The 17,037-nt window shown below is 38.7% G+C and overlaps 1 protein-coding gene across 2 annotated transcripts in view; it reads right to left on the bottom strand.

The window, feature by feature from the left end:
* The window catches only part of LOC150091062 (dual oxidase maturation factor 2-like), a 228,812-nt gene that overhangs the window by 116,373 nt on the left and 95,402 nt on the right, over positions 1-17,037 (bottom strand). For both annotated transcript variants that reach the window (XM_090381525.1, XM_090381516.1), the window contains exon 5: positions 12,595-12,657. In XM_090381525.1, coding sequence (XP_090237651.1) covers positions 12,595-12,657 — 63 coding nt within the window. The remainder of the gene's footprint in view (positions 1-12,594; positions 12,658-17,037) is intronic.

Raw genomic sequence — 17,037 nt, 5'->3', positions numbered from 1 at the left:
TGGTGTCTTGTCAATGATATACAGGAATATTTCTAGCAGGGATAGGGAGGTGATTATTCCCCTGTATAAGGCAATGGTCAGGCCACACCTTGAGTACTGTATACAGGTCTGGAGGCCTCATTTGAAGAAGGATGTACAGCTGCTGAAACGATTACAGAGAAGAGCAACAAGATTAGTGAATGGAACAAAGGGTTGCTCTTACGAAGAAAGGCTTAAGTCTTGCAAATTACAGAGTCTGGAGACTAGGCACCAGGGAGGTGATCTGATAGAGGTGTATAAGGCCTTGAATGGTTTGAGCATGCTGAATGCCGATGGGATTCTTCCTCTTGCTCAGAATAATCACCTGAGAGGGCATAAATTCAAATTGAGGAAAGACAGATGTAGGATAGATGTGCGGAAATTTGCCTTTAGCCAGCGGATAGTTGGTTGGTGGAACAGACTTCCATCCCTTGTTGTGGAAGTTGATAGCCTAAATAAATTTAAGGCTCAGCTGGATAGGTATTTCGAACGAACGGAAGGGTGAAATGGGAGTGGTGTGTTTTTTTTTATTTTTTTGTTTTTTTTTGACTGATGCTGAATAAGCTTGCTTTCTTGCATCATATGCCTCTGCTAATGCTAATATGGTTAACATGTTTGTAAGAATGCAAAATAAAACTTTTAAAATCTGCGTATCATACTTTCGGAAATATTTATTTTATAAGTGCATGTTTGATTTAGTGGATGCTTTCCAAAAATATGAAGTATGTGTGTTTATGCGGTCATTACGCTTCGAGGTCCCCCAGACATAATTTTTCTGTGTTTGAAGTGTGATCCAATTCAAAATTACAGTATATGAGGGTGACGTCCTACGATAATCCGGCACGGTGTTTTGATTTAGATTCACCATTTTGAAAAGAGATTGAATCAGAGATGAGAAAAAAGCTTTATTGTTTATTTAGGTATTTCAATAATAGTCTGTTGAAGTCGTCTCTTCTTTTTCTCGGTGTACAAGTCTTTGCGGCATCGAATCCCATCTTGTAAAATTTTCCGTATCTTGATGCTACGTTCAGCATCCGGATCTCCATTGATAATCACCTCGCAGGCCATATAAACTCCTCGTAAAACTTTCTTTCTCCAATTCTTCTTTTGAAAATTCTTTTGGTGCCACTTCAGTGTTATCCACTTCAGAATTGTTTTCCTCTTCTTTATATATAGTTTGCTCCTCAATTCATGGAGAGTTTCATCATATAAGTCATTTGCATGTGACTCAGTGTGGTCGCGTACATTGGCAGTGTACAAAGTTTCGAATCCCGAGTCTTTTCCGATCTTCACAGTGTCTTCGGCAATTGTCTGAATTTGCGATTCAAAACCAATGAAATAATTTGCCAAAATGGGCAAAACATTCTGCCAAACAGAACGCGTGTTGTTGTTTGGCAGTGATTTTTAGCCAAGATTCAAATATATTTTCGATCGTATTTAAAGGGGTAAACAATAAATTGTGAAATGAAGTCTGAAAAGCTATCATGTTGTTTCGTCAGGATGGAATTAAGAATATTGAACACTGTTACAGGTTGCTGCTGACTGCCCGAGGGGAGCTATTGGCACATGTGCATGTGAGACAATAGTTGGCACTGCAGCATATATGTACGCATACCTAAACTACGACAACGCAGCATATATGTAGAGTACGTGTCTAGGCTATTGAATGAGTTTTGATATGTACAGTAAATTTTTGACTTGAACTGAATTGGAAACCGTGTTATAGTGAAACCCGTGTTGTTTGAAGCCGTGCTTAGTGAGGTATTGCTGTACTGTATATGTATCTGAAGCATGGGATATCGTTGTCGTACGCTGATTGAAAGAATGAATAGGGAATATGGCTTGCGCAGAAGAGAAATGTTCTCGGTTCGCACATATGAAGTGGGTTTTTTTGGTGAGTTCCTTTTTTTTTTTTATGTGAAACATCCTTGGGGTCATCAACCGTGTAAATCAGTTGGCAAGGAGGTTCAATAGCCATCAGAACCCGAGAGAAAGTCTTTGTTACTAGGCTTGCCCCGAACACGCAGGCGAATGACATAAAGGCCATGTTTGCTCAAGGATTCGGAGTCCACACAGAAGTAAGACAGCTGAAAACAAGGCATCCTTCTTATGCGTCATTTTTGCTCACATGTTCCCCTGATGACCTAAATCTAATCCTTGAAGGCAACAACTGGCCAGTGGATGCACTAGTTAAACGATATCGAGAAAAGAACACCGCATACGTGCAGAGAACTAGTAGTACGCATCAACCCCTATATAGCCACAAAAGCAACGGAATGCCCCTTCTGGAGAATATCAGACCATTTGCTTTTTTATTCAGAACGTTAGAAGTGTTATTAACAAACTGCACACATTGCAGACTTGCCTACTCCTTGAAGAATATGACTTTATGTGCATAGTAGAGACTTGGCTAAATTATAACAGGCAACTGGATTTGCGGGTACAATCCTCCAGTTACAGATTTATTGGGAACAGCAGAATAGATAAGCGGGGTGGAGGAGTTGCAATCCTTTATCATGAAAGTTTGCATCCTACAAAAATTAAATGAAGTCAGTCTGAAAACTTTGAAGCCATATGCGCGTCTTTCAGGAGGAATGCTCAAGAAATCCAAGTCTGCCTTATCTATCTTCCGCCGGAACACAGTGCTGACACCAGGACCGAGCTTCTTGTGTGGATTTCAGAGAATCTTGGCACAGATATTCCCATGATTATAACTGGCGACTTTAATATGCCTAGCCCAAGACACGATCAAGCTAAAGAATACCTTGATGCAACCCTCCAAACCTTAGGACTGACCCTGCTTGATACGCTTCCGACTAGGGGAGAGTAGCATTTGGAATTATTCTATCATATTCTGATAAACATAAAAAATGTCACCCCTCAAATTAAATTCCAGTCAGATCGCAACCCAATATGTTGCGAAATTTCCCTATCCAATAGTGCAGGTGAGCAACGCATCGATGAGCAAACTCGTCAAACCAAGAAGATATACTCTCTTAAGTTCATTAGACCTGAGATTATTTTAAAACATCTCAAGATCTACAACTGGAATGCTCTATACAATAAACCGGTGGAAGAAGCTACCAACTTGATAGAGAAAGAGTTCCTATTTATTGCTGACCTGGGTGCCTCAAAAGAGGTAAGGGTCACCGACAAAACTAAACCGTGGTTCAACGAGTACTTAAAACAGGCGTTTGTGGCCAAGCAAAAGGCTTATAGGAGATGGAAAAAATCAAGATTGATTGAAGACTTCACGAACTACAAGAAAAAAAAAAGAGCCATTTTCTTGGAAAAGAAACGACATTCACGCTACGAAGAGGTTATTAGAAAGCTTCGACATTCAAAAAGAATCGTGAGCAAAAAGGCCGCTAAATTTGAAATGGAAGAAACCACATTCGGACACTTGTCTAAGGAGTGCTTTGAAAGGTTGCCAGTTGAAGGTAAAGCAAAAAATGTCCAAGGATATCAGCTGTAGAATATGGCACAACATATTTTAGCGAGAGGAGGCGTTTGCGAGAATGCTTTATCCACAGTCACTATTTCTAGAGATGATCTCATCAATGCCATAAATTCTTGCCTTTCCAAATCTACGATCGGCCCTGACGGGTTTCCTATCTTTATTTTAAAAATATGCAGTGCCTATATTGTTGATGTGCTGTTGCACATTTTCCTAAACATCCTAAGAGATGGAGTCCTCCCCAGAGATGGAATCACTATTTTGTGCGACCAGTGCCAAAAAAGAAGAACCCTAAGGCCTCTTCAGACTTTCGACCTGTATCCATCAGTTGTTCTCTTTTAAAGCTTTTTGAAAAAGCCATCCTTCCTGCGTTAACCCAACAGTGTTTTGCGCACAGGCTACCCCCACCTCCATACCGTTGTACCGAGACGATCCACTACTACTAATCTGTTGGAGACTCTCTTCAGAATGCAGCATGCATTAAATGAAAAAGCCCAAATTGACATCATATTCCTTGATATAAAGGCAGCTTTCGATAATGTGTCATTACCTGCACTTGAAAACATATTGAGAGTTTATTTCCGCATTGAGGGCAAACTATTGCAGATCATCACGACGATTTTGAAGCCAAGGCACCTCATTGTACACCAAGAATCCGTGCACAATACACCCTCACTTGGGGCATCCCTCAGGGAGGAATTTTATCAGCTTTGCTGTTTGCTACCCCCCCTGGAGCATTTTCTGGCGCGGAATCAGAATTTTATTTCCTACGCCGATGATATTAAGTATTTTGTTGTCTCTAACGAAGGATCTCAGGTGTCTGACGTCAATTTCCATGCCAACGCTAAGCTGTATGAACTGGAGACATACCTACGCAAAATCGGTTTGTGGCTAAAATCATACAAGTCAGCACAACTGACAATAACTAATAAGAAGATAAAAAATCAAATCAGATTATCTATTAATGGAGCACAGATTAAGAAAGTCAACTCATACACCGACCTAGGAGTGACGTGGGACGAGGGCCTTACCTTCCAAAGACACTTTCAGAACACGAGAACAAAAACTCTTGCTGCCATATGGGCTGTAAGACAGGAAATAACTGGGATTCGAAACAAGCAGCTAGTGACCCAATATATCCAAAGATGTATCGTTCCTGTATCCTTATATGCTTCGACAATTTGGTCCTCTGCTCCAAATACTTATATCAGGAAATTTCTCAGCCTGGAATACTGGTTGCTCGGTTGGTTAAATAGGATTGCCGAGAAGCCCTTCACAGTTTCTAAATCCATAATGTACGCAAAGTTGAACACAGCTCCGTGGATTCAGATGATCACAATACGAAACATCACCTCTGGCACAACTTCTGACTGGGAGTTTAGACGCCCCTCAAATTATAAATCTGGTAGTAAGACCCCGCCCTGGAGCCCGCCACCACAACCCTCCGAAGCGCTCTCCACCGCACGGACGGATTAAGGGGGATGTTTCCTGTCAATACTCTGGAGCTGTGTAGAGACCTCAAAATAGACCCGGACAAGTACTGCCATGAGAAAACTTACAGGAAGCTCATTGCAGCGGATCTGTTTACGAAACTACAAATATGATGAAGAACGTAATTCAAGAAAGACTTCAAGTGCCCTCGAACTCATAAAAATCTTAAATGAACGATATATTATATTTCCAAAAGACTCTTATAGGACTGAGGGTATTCCTTAAGAATGACAATGAGGACCAATTCCTAGTGTAAATGACGATGTCATTTTTCTATGTATGTATATTGTTTTGTAATTTTTCTATGAATGCATTATTTCTGTATGTATGTATATTGTTTTGTAATTTTTCTATGAATGCATTATTTCTGAATGTATGTATATTGTTTTGTAATTTTGTAATTTTTCTATGAATGCATTATTTCTGAATGTATGTATATTGTTTTGTAATTTTGTAATTTTTCTATGAATGCATTATTTCTGAATGTATGTATATTGTTTTGTAATTTTGTAATTTTTCTATGAATGCATTATTTCTGAATGTATGTATATTGTTTTGTAATTTTGTAATTTTTCTATGAATGCATTATTTCTGTGTGTATGTAATTTTTCCTCTGTGTTTATATATCTTATGTATTTGCTGATATTAATTTCTGTACAGGGGTGTTTGTTGAATAAGCTTATAATAATAATAATAATAATAAATCTGATCGGTCACGAAAAATTCTTCACAGAAGTCATCCGCGTTTTGCGACAAAGGTGCTTCCTACGCACCCACCACTAGCTGTGCCAAGCACCCACTAGTAGGGTAATTAGAGTGCGTGACGCATTTTTCGTGACCGATCAAATCCAAGCCAATAGTCTAATTACCTATTTGATTGTAGCCATTTCTTGAATGGTATGATTGCAACAATAACAAAACCATACAATTTTTTTTTTGTATCAGTTTACTATATATATATAAATTACGAATTATTACTATTTGCTTATTAGGTTGATGCTATCTTTCAATTCTTATTAAAATACAGTTGGAAATAAGTAAAGTACATTACAAAAATTCTGACTGCATACGATGATCTGAGGTACGTGTCGCTATTATTATTATTATTTTTTAATAACAGAAGATCCATGAAATACACATTGAATTTCAATTTTTATTAAAAATCCAGGAGGAATAAGTATTACAAAATGTTGAATGAATATTACGTTGCGAGAAATGTACAGTAATGTCAAAACAATTAGTCTTATAGATTATTACTTAATTAATTAAAAATTAACTGGACGATTAGTTATTTAATTTTCAATTCCATTCAATGAAAAAAAAAAACGCAGTTAATTTAAGAAATAAAAATCGCCTTAAATGTCACACATTGCGTTCCTTATCTAACTTTTTTTATCATTTTAATGCCCAATTTATCTTTTGTAAGTTTTCATTCAAAATCCATCTTCTTCTGTTGTTTTCATTTTTTCTAAGCCTGCACTGATCCAGTTCTCTTGCTTAACAATATAACTACAGTACTTGATATGAGTCATTCTTGTGCAGCGGAAACGCTTGATTGCTCTTCTCCTCCTACATACACAAATATTCGACAGCACTACCCTCTCATTTTTTTTTTTCCTTTTACGATATTTTTTGATTTTTTAATATTACCTTTATTACACGAAATTAAAATAGCTTGAATATTTAAGAAAAGCTACATGCCTATACAAGAATGCTATAGCATAAGGACGGATCAGGTTACAAGAAGCCCATTCTTAGGGGTAGCTAAGATTTCCTGCTATGCATCTTACACTTAATAATGAAAGTGAATTTATTTATTATGACATATTTGATGTAATAAACCAGAATGTGATTCATTGCGAAGAGTAATTGGGAGATACAGCTTCTCGAAAATAATAGCCTATCACCTAATTTCTGTAATTAGGTTACTCCACACATTCCATAGAGATCATTACCTGAAAGTTATGAAATAAGTACGCGATTGTTTTGTAAGAATGATTGCTTTCCACCTGCCTTAGCTTACACCTCACTATCTGACTCACAGAAAATTTACTTGTTTGAATTATTTTCCAGTTATCTCGATTAGGCTACTTAGAAGTGCATGCCTTTTACTATATTAATAATGAAAAATATCACCTTCGTTACCAACTGTGTGTTTTTCTTAACCCCATTTTAACTATTTAGCGCACTGACTATTATCTGCCCTCAACTACACGCAATTTGCCAAACTCATTATAATTACAGAACAGCTCATAGTTATATGCAATAAACAACAGCTGTCTTTGGATTCTTTCTCTTTGTTTATGCAGCATTCATTTAGACTAGTAAGCGAGTGCAAGCATTTCACGCCATAAGAAGCAGTGTGGTTAATAATTAATTCTGACAATAATAATAGGCACACTTAAGCTCTTTTTGCGATACTAGGTTACAAAAAAGACTGAAGTTTCACTACGAACGTATACAATTTTCTATTTTCCATAACAGCATTATTCTTTCATATATAGCAACAGTTGTGTTTTGTATTTCTTCGCTAGCTTCTGATGTATTATCCTGGCGATCTGCTCGTGGTCGTTGCTGTGAGTGACTCCGTTTGAGTGATCACCTTGCATCCCGCGATGATGTGCAGGATTGTTTCTGTGGCAAGATGTCGTCTGTCACCCCGAAGTAATTGGCGATGTATTTCTGTAGGTCCTGGTTTTGATTACCTGGTCGTGGATGGCGAGCATGGATGCTTCTGTCGCAGGGAAGAACTTACCGCTGATGGGCCATGCGGTTTTGGTGAAGGTGATTTTGGTGTCAGCCATGGAGGGTCTTCTTCTTTGCCCAATTTTCTGTCTTCGTTTCTTCCGTCTTGGTGAGTGGGGGTCTCATCGTTGAGGTTGAGTGGGGTATGCCATTTCTCTATCTTCCTTATAGCTTGGTAGATTGGCGCTGTGTTTTTCTGAAACTAATCCTTCAGCTTTTTAATAGCGTTATTCTGCTGTTTGATGAGGTCCGTCAAACCCCATCTTATTTCTTTCCAGGCTACGGTCAGTCTCTCGACGGCTGCTTGCAAATGGTGTGGCCGCTGTTTGTCGTCGTTGTCCTGGTTCTTCTCATGATCTCCCCTACCTTGGTATTAGTACACTCTGTGATCCCGAAGGAGTACGTTAGCACTAAGACTGCATAGGTGTTTATAGCTTTAACTGTATTCCCCCATTTAGCTCTGTTTTTAGCAGTCTTTTGGGTGTCTGATTGTATTTTTTGATCAGGCGGGCCTTGGTCTCCTTCTGTTCGAGATATTTAGCTTGCATCATCCTCAGGTACTGGTAGGTCTCTTCAGTGACGGATTCAGGGTAGAGGCACCGGAGCACGTGCCTCTCCTGTCGTTTTTCGGAAAATGTACACCAATTGTTTAAATTTCCTTTAGCTACAAAAAAAAATTTTTTTCATTGTTTAACATAGGATTTTATCTATTTTTGCATTGTGGCTCGGCTATTTTCAACTGACTACAGTTGGCAACACTGATGCTAATGTGATCGCCATTCTAGTGCACAAAACGGTTCCCCCTGTCACAAATGGTGCCCCTCCTGTCATTTTTTTCTGGATCCGCCACTGGGTCTCTTCCTCTATCCTTACTTCAATCTCTCTACTTGTCTTCATCTAGTAGTTTGCTTACTAATATTCCTTGATGCAGTCCGTGAGTCTTGCATTTGTCTAGTCCGAATTTAATTCTGATGTCAGTGCCGAACCCTTTGATGATGTGGTGTAGCTGTTGCAGTTGTTTTTTGATTGTTGCCTAGAGCTTCCTGACGTCCATGCACATCAGATGGGGGAGGGTGTATAGGTTTCTTCCTCGCTTCTTTAAGGGTATATCCGTATTTGCTGGTATTGAGCTTGGTGGAGAGTATGTTGAGTGCTAGATGCTCTGAGTGCCACAGTAGACTCTCAGGGCGTCTCACTGGAAGTTACCTCTTCTGATGGGTGTCAGTTTGGTCCTGACGTTGCCGACTTTGTTGGTGGTACTCCATTTCGCCATTTTTGCTTCTAGGAAGGTTCTCACTGTCGGGTTGACTTTATAGATCTTCATTGTTTCTGTGAGCCAGCTATGGGACACGGAATCAAAGGAATTACGGTAGTCGATCTAGGCCCTGTACAGGCTGTGGTGCTTCTTGTCGGTTGTTCCATAACTGCCGGATTGCTGGTCAATTGCTCCTTGCATCCCTTCTGCTCTTCAGCCATAACGTTCTGACTCTCTTATTATTATTATATAAAACCTTTTTCTCCTTTAAGGAATTTTTTTCACTCTGTGACGGGTACTGGTAACAAGTGCATGGGGGTGGTTGGCTGTATCTGGCTACTATTATTATCGTCGGTCGAGGAACTCTTACTGTTCTACAGGCGTTCAGGTTTGCGACTTTCTGGAGTTCAATGTAAGTGTTCTATGGGAGGCCTGTTACTGCTAGGTTCTTATGCAGGCTATTTGGCACCATGCCAGTGATTGCGATGGTCATTACTTGTTCTCTATGCCATATATCTTTGACTTCCTGATCTTTCCCCATATGTTTTCTGAATGTTGCTGGTATTAGGCACGGCTCTGTCGATCAGATAGGTAGCCATTTCCTTCTTGTCGATGGGGATTATATCTAGTCTATTGTGCGAGATCGCCTTGTCCGTTATTATGGCACTGTCCCAATATAGTTTGTGAGTAGGAGTCTAGTACGGCCTGAGGTTTGTACTTGTAATACGGTACACTTTTTTTGATCAGCTGGTATTTCCTCGTTAGCCGGGCTCTGTTTTTTTTTTTTTTTTTTTGTTTGTTTCTGAAGAAGCCGAAGCCAATTCTTGCCTTCGGCTTCTTCAGTATCCCCACATAGTGAGAAGAATGGAGCAAGCATCCTTTGTTTCAAAAATGGAACTTGATTTTCCCAGCTTATGGCTGAGCTTCGAATTTCTTATTCATCCGTGAATCCTTGCGTTGCCACTGCTTTGACTTCGGTTTATGCTTTGTACCCACATGTTATCTTCAATGATAATTCTGTCAAGAAATTTGTCGCCTATGATATCATACTGTTCCAGAAGAATGACAAAAGCATGCACTCCCCGTTTCTTATAATCTGGTGTTAACATTCATGAAACCCACCTGGTATACAATTTCCTCTATCCTAGATTACCAGAATTGTTTTCAGTGCATTAAAGCCTCTTCCCGCTCTCGCATACATTTCTCAGATATTCGTTAGTCAGCCCTCACGAATTAGTTTATCCACTCTCCCTCATTTTCCTCCATCTCTGCATTGCGAGGACGGCTTGATCTTTGATTTACATTTCCTTCAAACCACTGCCACTATCACTGAAGTGCCTAACTCGCCGCCTAAATGTGTCGCCTAAACATGAGGAAGACTTCCAGGTATTGCCCTGGCCTCCATATTCACAGACATCAATCCCATCTGGCATCTATGGTTTGTGTTGGAACAGCAACTCTAATCTCCGGCGTCTCAACCACGGACCTTACAGGAGTTAAAGGATCTGCTGGTTACCTTTTGGTACCAGATACCACAGACACATTTAGAAATCTTGTAGCGTCCATGCATCGCCGAGTACGAGCTGTTTTGGCTGCACGTGGAGGACCAACATCATATTAGGTAGGTAGTCATGATGTTTTGGCTCATCGGTGTATATAATATAACAGTCATCCTTGCCACACCGGTTAGAAAAGGCCCGGGTTTGAATTCGGTAATGACGTAAGGAACTTTTGTGGTTTTTCACCACATTGCCGAGTTGGTTGTTCTGAGGTGTGGATAGCAAATCCATCCCTACTCCCTCCGGGAAACTCAGGTTTTTCTTCCAGCAAAACAAGCAGATTGACCGGAGAACATACGCAATTTATGGACATAATACGTATGCGTAGATGAGGTTATTCTCAGGTGGCCCTAATATGATAGTTATTCAGGAACTGAATAACACTACTTCTTCATATGCACATGAAATATCCTCTATTTTCATACATTACAGCCCTGCTACTTGGAGTGTAATACTATATATTAAATTCTCAGTTAATATTTGACGCTCTCACAGAGAGTAGTCTGCCCGATGATGACTGTGGCCAATTGACATGAAAAAGACAACACTGAAGTCTGAATTCGTATGCATGAAATACACGAAGCTGTTTCAAAGAAAACTTGATTTATTAAATCATGCATATTTTATTTTAAAATGAAATTATTACAAGAAAAGATCTGATTGTACGATAGAGGCAAGTTCTGCTTTTATTACTCAAACAATAAAAGTTAAGATGGCGAAGGCTAGTGGCAGTACTGTATTTCGTTGAAAGAAAAAAAAAAGCTTACAGTGAAATCCTCAAATATATTGAGAAATGTAGTGTCTGTTTGTTAAGGAAAAAGAAAATGGAGGGCTCTCCTAAACGTTGTGTCCGTTTATGAAAGAGAAGCACAGGCATTAGGAATGGGGGGGGGGGTTAAAAAAACAGTCATCGACTCTAGGGAAAGGAAGACTCATAAGACTTGCAAGCGCTACCATAATGGACAATTACATTAAGGATTGTTTTACCTTTTGATTTAAATAAATACGTCAAAATCATAATGTATCATTAGACAATTTACTTTAATTGATTAAAGACAAAGAGATTGAATTCGTTGGTAGTCGAACATCGTTACACTGCGTATAAAAGATTTTGGATTTGAGTGCCAGAAGCACGATAACTGTAAAGTATTAATGGAACGTATATATATAGTAGTTGCCAGGAGAAAATATCTGCGACAATCTTTCATCACAAAATTCTCGTCCAATTATTTACTTAGACAAGTGTTTCCCAAATTATGTTCCGCGGAACCCTGGAGTTCCATGAAGTGAAAGTGCAGTTTCCGCCAGAACAATGTTTACTTTTTTTTGTGTTCATATAGTGATTTTTTAAAAAAATATATTAATAAAGTTGATCTCGTGATCATAATTTCATTGAGAGCATTATTATTACTTTTATCTATACTTATTCTGGCTTGTTTTCTAGTGCTGTATATATATTATGTAAGAATACTATTGGGGATCCGTAATTTTTTTGAAGATTATGAAAGAGTTCTGTGTCCAAATTAAATTGGGAAACACTGACCTAGCTGATGCGTGGAATTTGGTATCAAAAAACCAAGGAAGGGTTATCAACAAAAATCTGGGAGCTCTCATTTGAAAAGTGCAAGTAACAGTGACAGTGCACGCCAGTAATGAAGATAATTGGATTCTACGTGCTATTTAAGAACATTTTCTAATAGTATTAGGAAACATTTTTTTTATGTTGAAAATTACACGCTCTTTATCGTTTTCGGAGATTACTATTGTGAAATATATGGTTCAGGGTTTGGAATTGACAGGAGCTGAACTGAACACCGTTCCTTGCACACAATCGATGGGAATGACGCATTGGTTATGTTATACATATACTTGATTATTAAAAAGGAGATATTTTATTATCGTGTATTCCGGTTTGTGGAATTTTAGGTTTCGACTCCTGATGAGATAAAGTTCAGTCAGTGTTGACATAGGTTTTTTTTTTCTTTTTTCTTTCTTAAGTTGTTGCAATAAAGATTTTCTCTCTCTCTGTAATATGCAAGACAAAAGACAAACAAAAATCAGTCACTTACCTCCAATCCACCGGAACCTCTCATTATAATTTATATCTTCGCTGTGATTGTGAATCGGAGTGGCTGAAACAAAAAGCAACAGAACCTGTTGATAAAAAGGGCAGTCTCACATATATCAGTAAGAGATATTAATAACATCATTCTTCATTGTTAACTAAAGAATTGCCTGTATTTATACTTTTAATTTTATATCTATAATTTCTCCTCAGTTTTTAACTCATAATATCTATAATCTACTTATTATGGATTAAAATTTTAATTTCACAACTATTTAAACTAATTTGAGCTATTCAGTTAGAAAATTAAAATATCTTTTTTAATTCATACGGTATCTTCGTAAGTCAATGAATCCCATGAAGGAAAGATACGCTTAAAAAGTCGTTACACCTGTTCTCTATTTTTAACAGAAATGTACGTATTTCATTTGAACGAAAGTTCCTAACGATTATTTGTGATTAATTCAGTCAACGAAAGTGCGAGGTCTTTTTATTTATATTCTGTGCATTAAAAGGCATGCCGAGGAGTACAGAGCACCAGAGCGCGATTTTCGATTTTTCCGGACGAACAGCTCTCTCTCTCTCTCTCTCTCTCTCTCTCTCTCTCTCTCTCTCTCTCTCTCTCTCTCTCTCTCTCATCGTCCTCAAGCATAAACAGAAATTTTAATTAATTTTATAATACAGTAGTGGATTTTTTCCCCCTGTTTTTGCCTGTTAGAACTAGTGGAGTAATTGGATATGCATGCATTTCGCAGACAAAAGGAAGTGTCGAAAAATTTAATATTCGGCTGCAAACTTGCGACTATTAACTGAGACCATCCTCCTTGCTGTAATTTACGTTGCATTCATCACTCCAAATCTTTGGTAGCGTCACAGTTTTAATAATTCAAATATAAGCTTTTTTTCTTTCTTTTTTTTAATTTTATTTAAGCGACACATAGGAATTTAATTTTTGGTTCTTTCTTAAATTAAGCGAAATATTATAAGGGATAACCCTTAAAAATAAATATCCATTGTAAAGGATTTTTTTTAACTGAATATCTATATCTAATACTAATAATGTTCTTATTTATACTCAGGCACGACCGCAAGTCAGTGGAGTTTACAATAAATCATCAATACCAATGTTAATCATATTTAGCAGTCATGGGCTTGAACTCCGGTCCACTCAAACAGCGCGTGCTACTGCATTCTTTCTTTTAACTACTCGGCTATGTCAGGCCATTAATAATAATAATGAAAAACATTTCTATACAATAAATATAAATACTCTACTAATTAAAGTAGAGTATAATAATAAGATGAATTTAAGAGTAAAGTGAAACAGAATAATAACTTGATTTAGTAATAAGTAAAATATAAGAGTAAAATTAATATGACAATAAAGTGAAATTTAAAAGAAAAATTAACGAATCTGAACCTGAAAAATTTACAGAAGTAGTTAAATCATAGGGATTCATTCCTCATGTGGAGGTGATAAAAGTTGTACAAACAGTTTGAGACAAGATGGGTCCTTCGTGACAGTGTGGTGGTTTCACCACTTTCTGCTTGTTTAGAGAGGTCTGGGAGCGAGTCCCATTGATGACTGAAGGGATTTCTAAAAATGTTTTCAATCGGATCTGTAGCCGATCTTCCTCGGAAGAAGTACTGTTTGTTTGTTATTTGGTTTTTAGGAGCATTAGCAACTAAGGCCATATTGCTCCGAGGATATGCTGTAGTCATTTCCTGACCTTTCCGCATCCTCCGTATTTGGTGGTCACGGGCTCGAACGTCGGTCTAATCAAGAAGCGTGTGCTACGCACTGCTGCTCCTGCCCACCTGGCTACAGAGGAGGCCAGGAGGAAGTACTGTTTCCCCTTGTGTTATTCTTAGTTTTCAGTTCGCACAGCATATAAATCGGCCTGTGAACACTTGTACTGACATAATACACAACAGAGTAATGTGGTCCAAGTCGCTGATGCTCCTAAAAACCGATAACAACAGCCGAGATAAGATTCTGCTCTGTTTAAATACCCTAATGACGAATCCATTGCGTTAATACTCAGGAATTTTGTTGGTGAGGCTTTTGCATAGTATATTTACTTACGAGTGAGAGAGAGGTCATGTTCAGTGCCTAAGTAATTAAGGCTATGAGGCGTCGGAATATTGTTCCTGTAATTGCGTGTTTTCGGTTAGTTTGCTATTTTTGGATGAAAAACCCGAGTTCCTCTTTGGGGAGGGGAATGAAACCCTCATCTGAGACCGACTATTTCAGCACACTGTGAAAAAAAAATTCATAAAAATTGCTGGGGTCATTGATGGAATTTGAACACAGACCTTTTCCACCATGTCCGAAAGACGGTGATTATAACTGTGCTAATATGTTCCGGATTACATGCAACTTTTTGTCTCAAGATGGTTTTAAAAAATTAAACTAAATTTTCTCCAGAATTATTTGTAGCCCTAATGCATTATTTCAGTTGCTCTGTTTAAACTACTCGTTTTGTTCTTATTTAAATTCGAGACCTCTGTTAAGCAAATTATTGGAAAAGCAAACCAAATCCATATATTTTCAAATCTTACTCCCTAGTTCCGCGACCACTGGACCACTGTTTGCTGGACGAAAAACCCCAGATTCTGGGAGAAAAATCTTGCTCTCTACCCCTGAGAACGACTAATTCAGGCACGGAGGAATTCAGAGTTGACGTTAGCTCGCATAGAGGAGTTGCATGTTTGGAATGGACATAGTAAAATCTTCAAGAGGACTCTTAGCAAGGCTTGTAAGTAGCCAGGTTTGCAGCTCGGGGCGCGACGCATACATGGTCAGTAGAGAAGATAAACGAGATTGATTTGAATAAGCGTGCACTGATATTTCATTTTGATACAAGGGGCCTCAAAGTTTTCCGAACTGGCTCATTGTGATCCCCATCTGCTGCCGGATGGCAGCATAGAACAATAGGACTTCACCGCCTCGTCTGTTAACTCTAGGGTTTCCAGTGCCTTCGTATTTACTCGTATGCAGGAGAGGATCAACTTGTTTTGTTTCTGTTAGCCACGATTCAGTTAAACTAGTGAAATCAAATTCACATAGACAGAGCAGGGTTTATAGTGAACGCAATTTATTTGCCAGGCTACGAACATTTTGTAGGATGAACTGGATTTGGCTTCCTTTTCTTGTTTCTGTGTGGCATGCAATAGTATGCCACACAACGACTCAAAGCGCATGGACTTCCATGCTCTCGTGCTTGATTCGGGCTGCTGGATATCTCGGGCTACGAGAAGGTATAAAGAGATTAACAACAGACTAGTTACAGATAAAGCAAGAGAGAGAGAGAGAGTAATGGTGAGATGGGTTTTGTAGGGAATTAGAAGTATTAGAAAGTTCTGTAACATACGATTTAGAATATGAGAGAGAGTAAGGAATGCAAAAATGGAGAAAAAGTGGAGAAACTAGGGCGTTATTTGTATTATGGTGATGCCAGAAAACTGACTTTTTCTTCATCTGCCAAAAACAACAACACCATTAGTAACGAATGGGCCTGGTGTACTGGGGTCCATGGTTTATAATAACATACACGTATAAGTTATAAATCCTGTTTATAACTTATACGTGTATGTTATTATAACAACAACATTATCATTCATACCGTCCTTGCTGTCAAAAAGTCGCTATCCAATTTCTCTCTGAACTTTACTAAATTGTCAAACCTAGACCACTGTGTCTGGTCAAGTTGTCTATCCAGAAAGTAAACTTCGTGAGGTCCAGTCTTTTGTTACTCCCGAAATTTTTCATTTCTGCTCCCCCCCCTCGTTTTTTTTCTCTTCTTCTGATGAAAATATATTTCCATCGTTCATTTTACTGATTCCTTCGGAACCTTGTCGCCACTATCAGGTCTATCCCTAAGATGTATAATTACCAAGCTAAGCAGTACGTACTCTAAAGAATGCGTTCAACACCATTGATGTTCGTCAGGTTGGAGCGGTGGTGATTGTTTGGGGACAGTGGCATGCCCCAAGTCCTCTGATCATCGTCAATCAACGGTTCGATGGGAACGCCTGCCTTTTTATTGCTGCCGACCAAGTAAATTCCCTTCATTATGACAGTGTATCCAGACAACTCCGAATTCTATAAATATAATCTTTATTATGGAAAGAGAAACCATATAAATCCCTTCAGGGCATTGTAATGCCAGGGGTTAACAAGACAATGCGTCATGTAACAAGGCCCGTCAAGTTAACCTGGTTTCTGAACATGACATGAATTCTACGTCTCTCTATGGCCAACATTCCCAATTCATCCAGTCAGTTGAGCATGTTTGGAACCTACTGGGAAAGGACATGCGATGCTTCGACTATCCACCTGACAATGTGTGTGTCAGTATGGGACATATTATGCAGCGCATGGGTAACACTACCACAGGACCCTGCATAATATCAATTCACGTCTGCGGAGTCCATGCCAAGACGT

Source organism: Mastigoproctus giganteus, chromosome 1 (assembly GCF_048544385.1).
Source record: "Mastigoproctus giganteus isolate SK-2022 chromosome 1, ASM4854438v1, whole genome shotgun sequence".
NCBI classification, from domain to species: domain Eukaryota; kingdom Metazoa; phylum Arthropoda; class Arachnida; order Uropygi; family Thelyphonidae; genus Mastigoproctus; species Mastigoproctus giganteus.
This window is presented reverse-complemented; position numbering and strand designations above follow the sequence as displayed.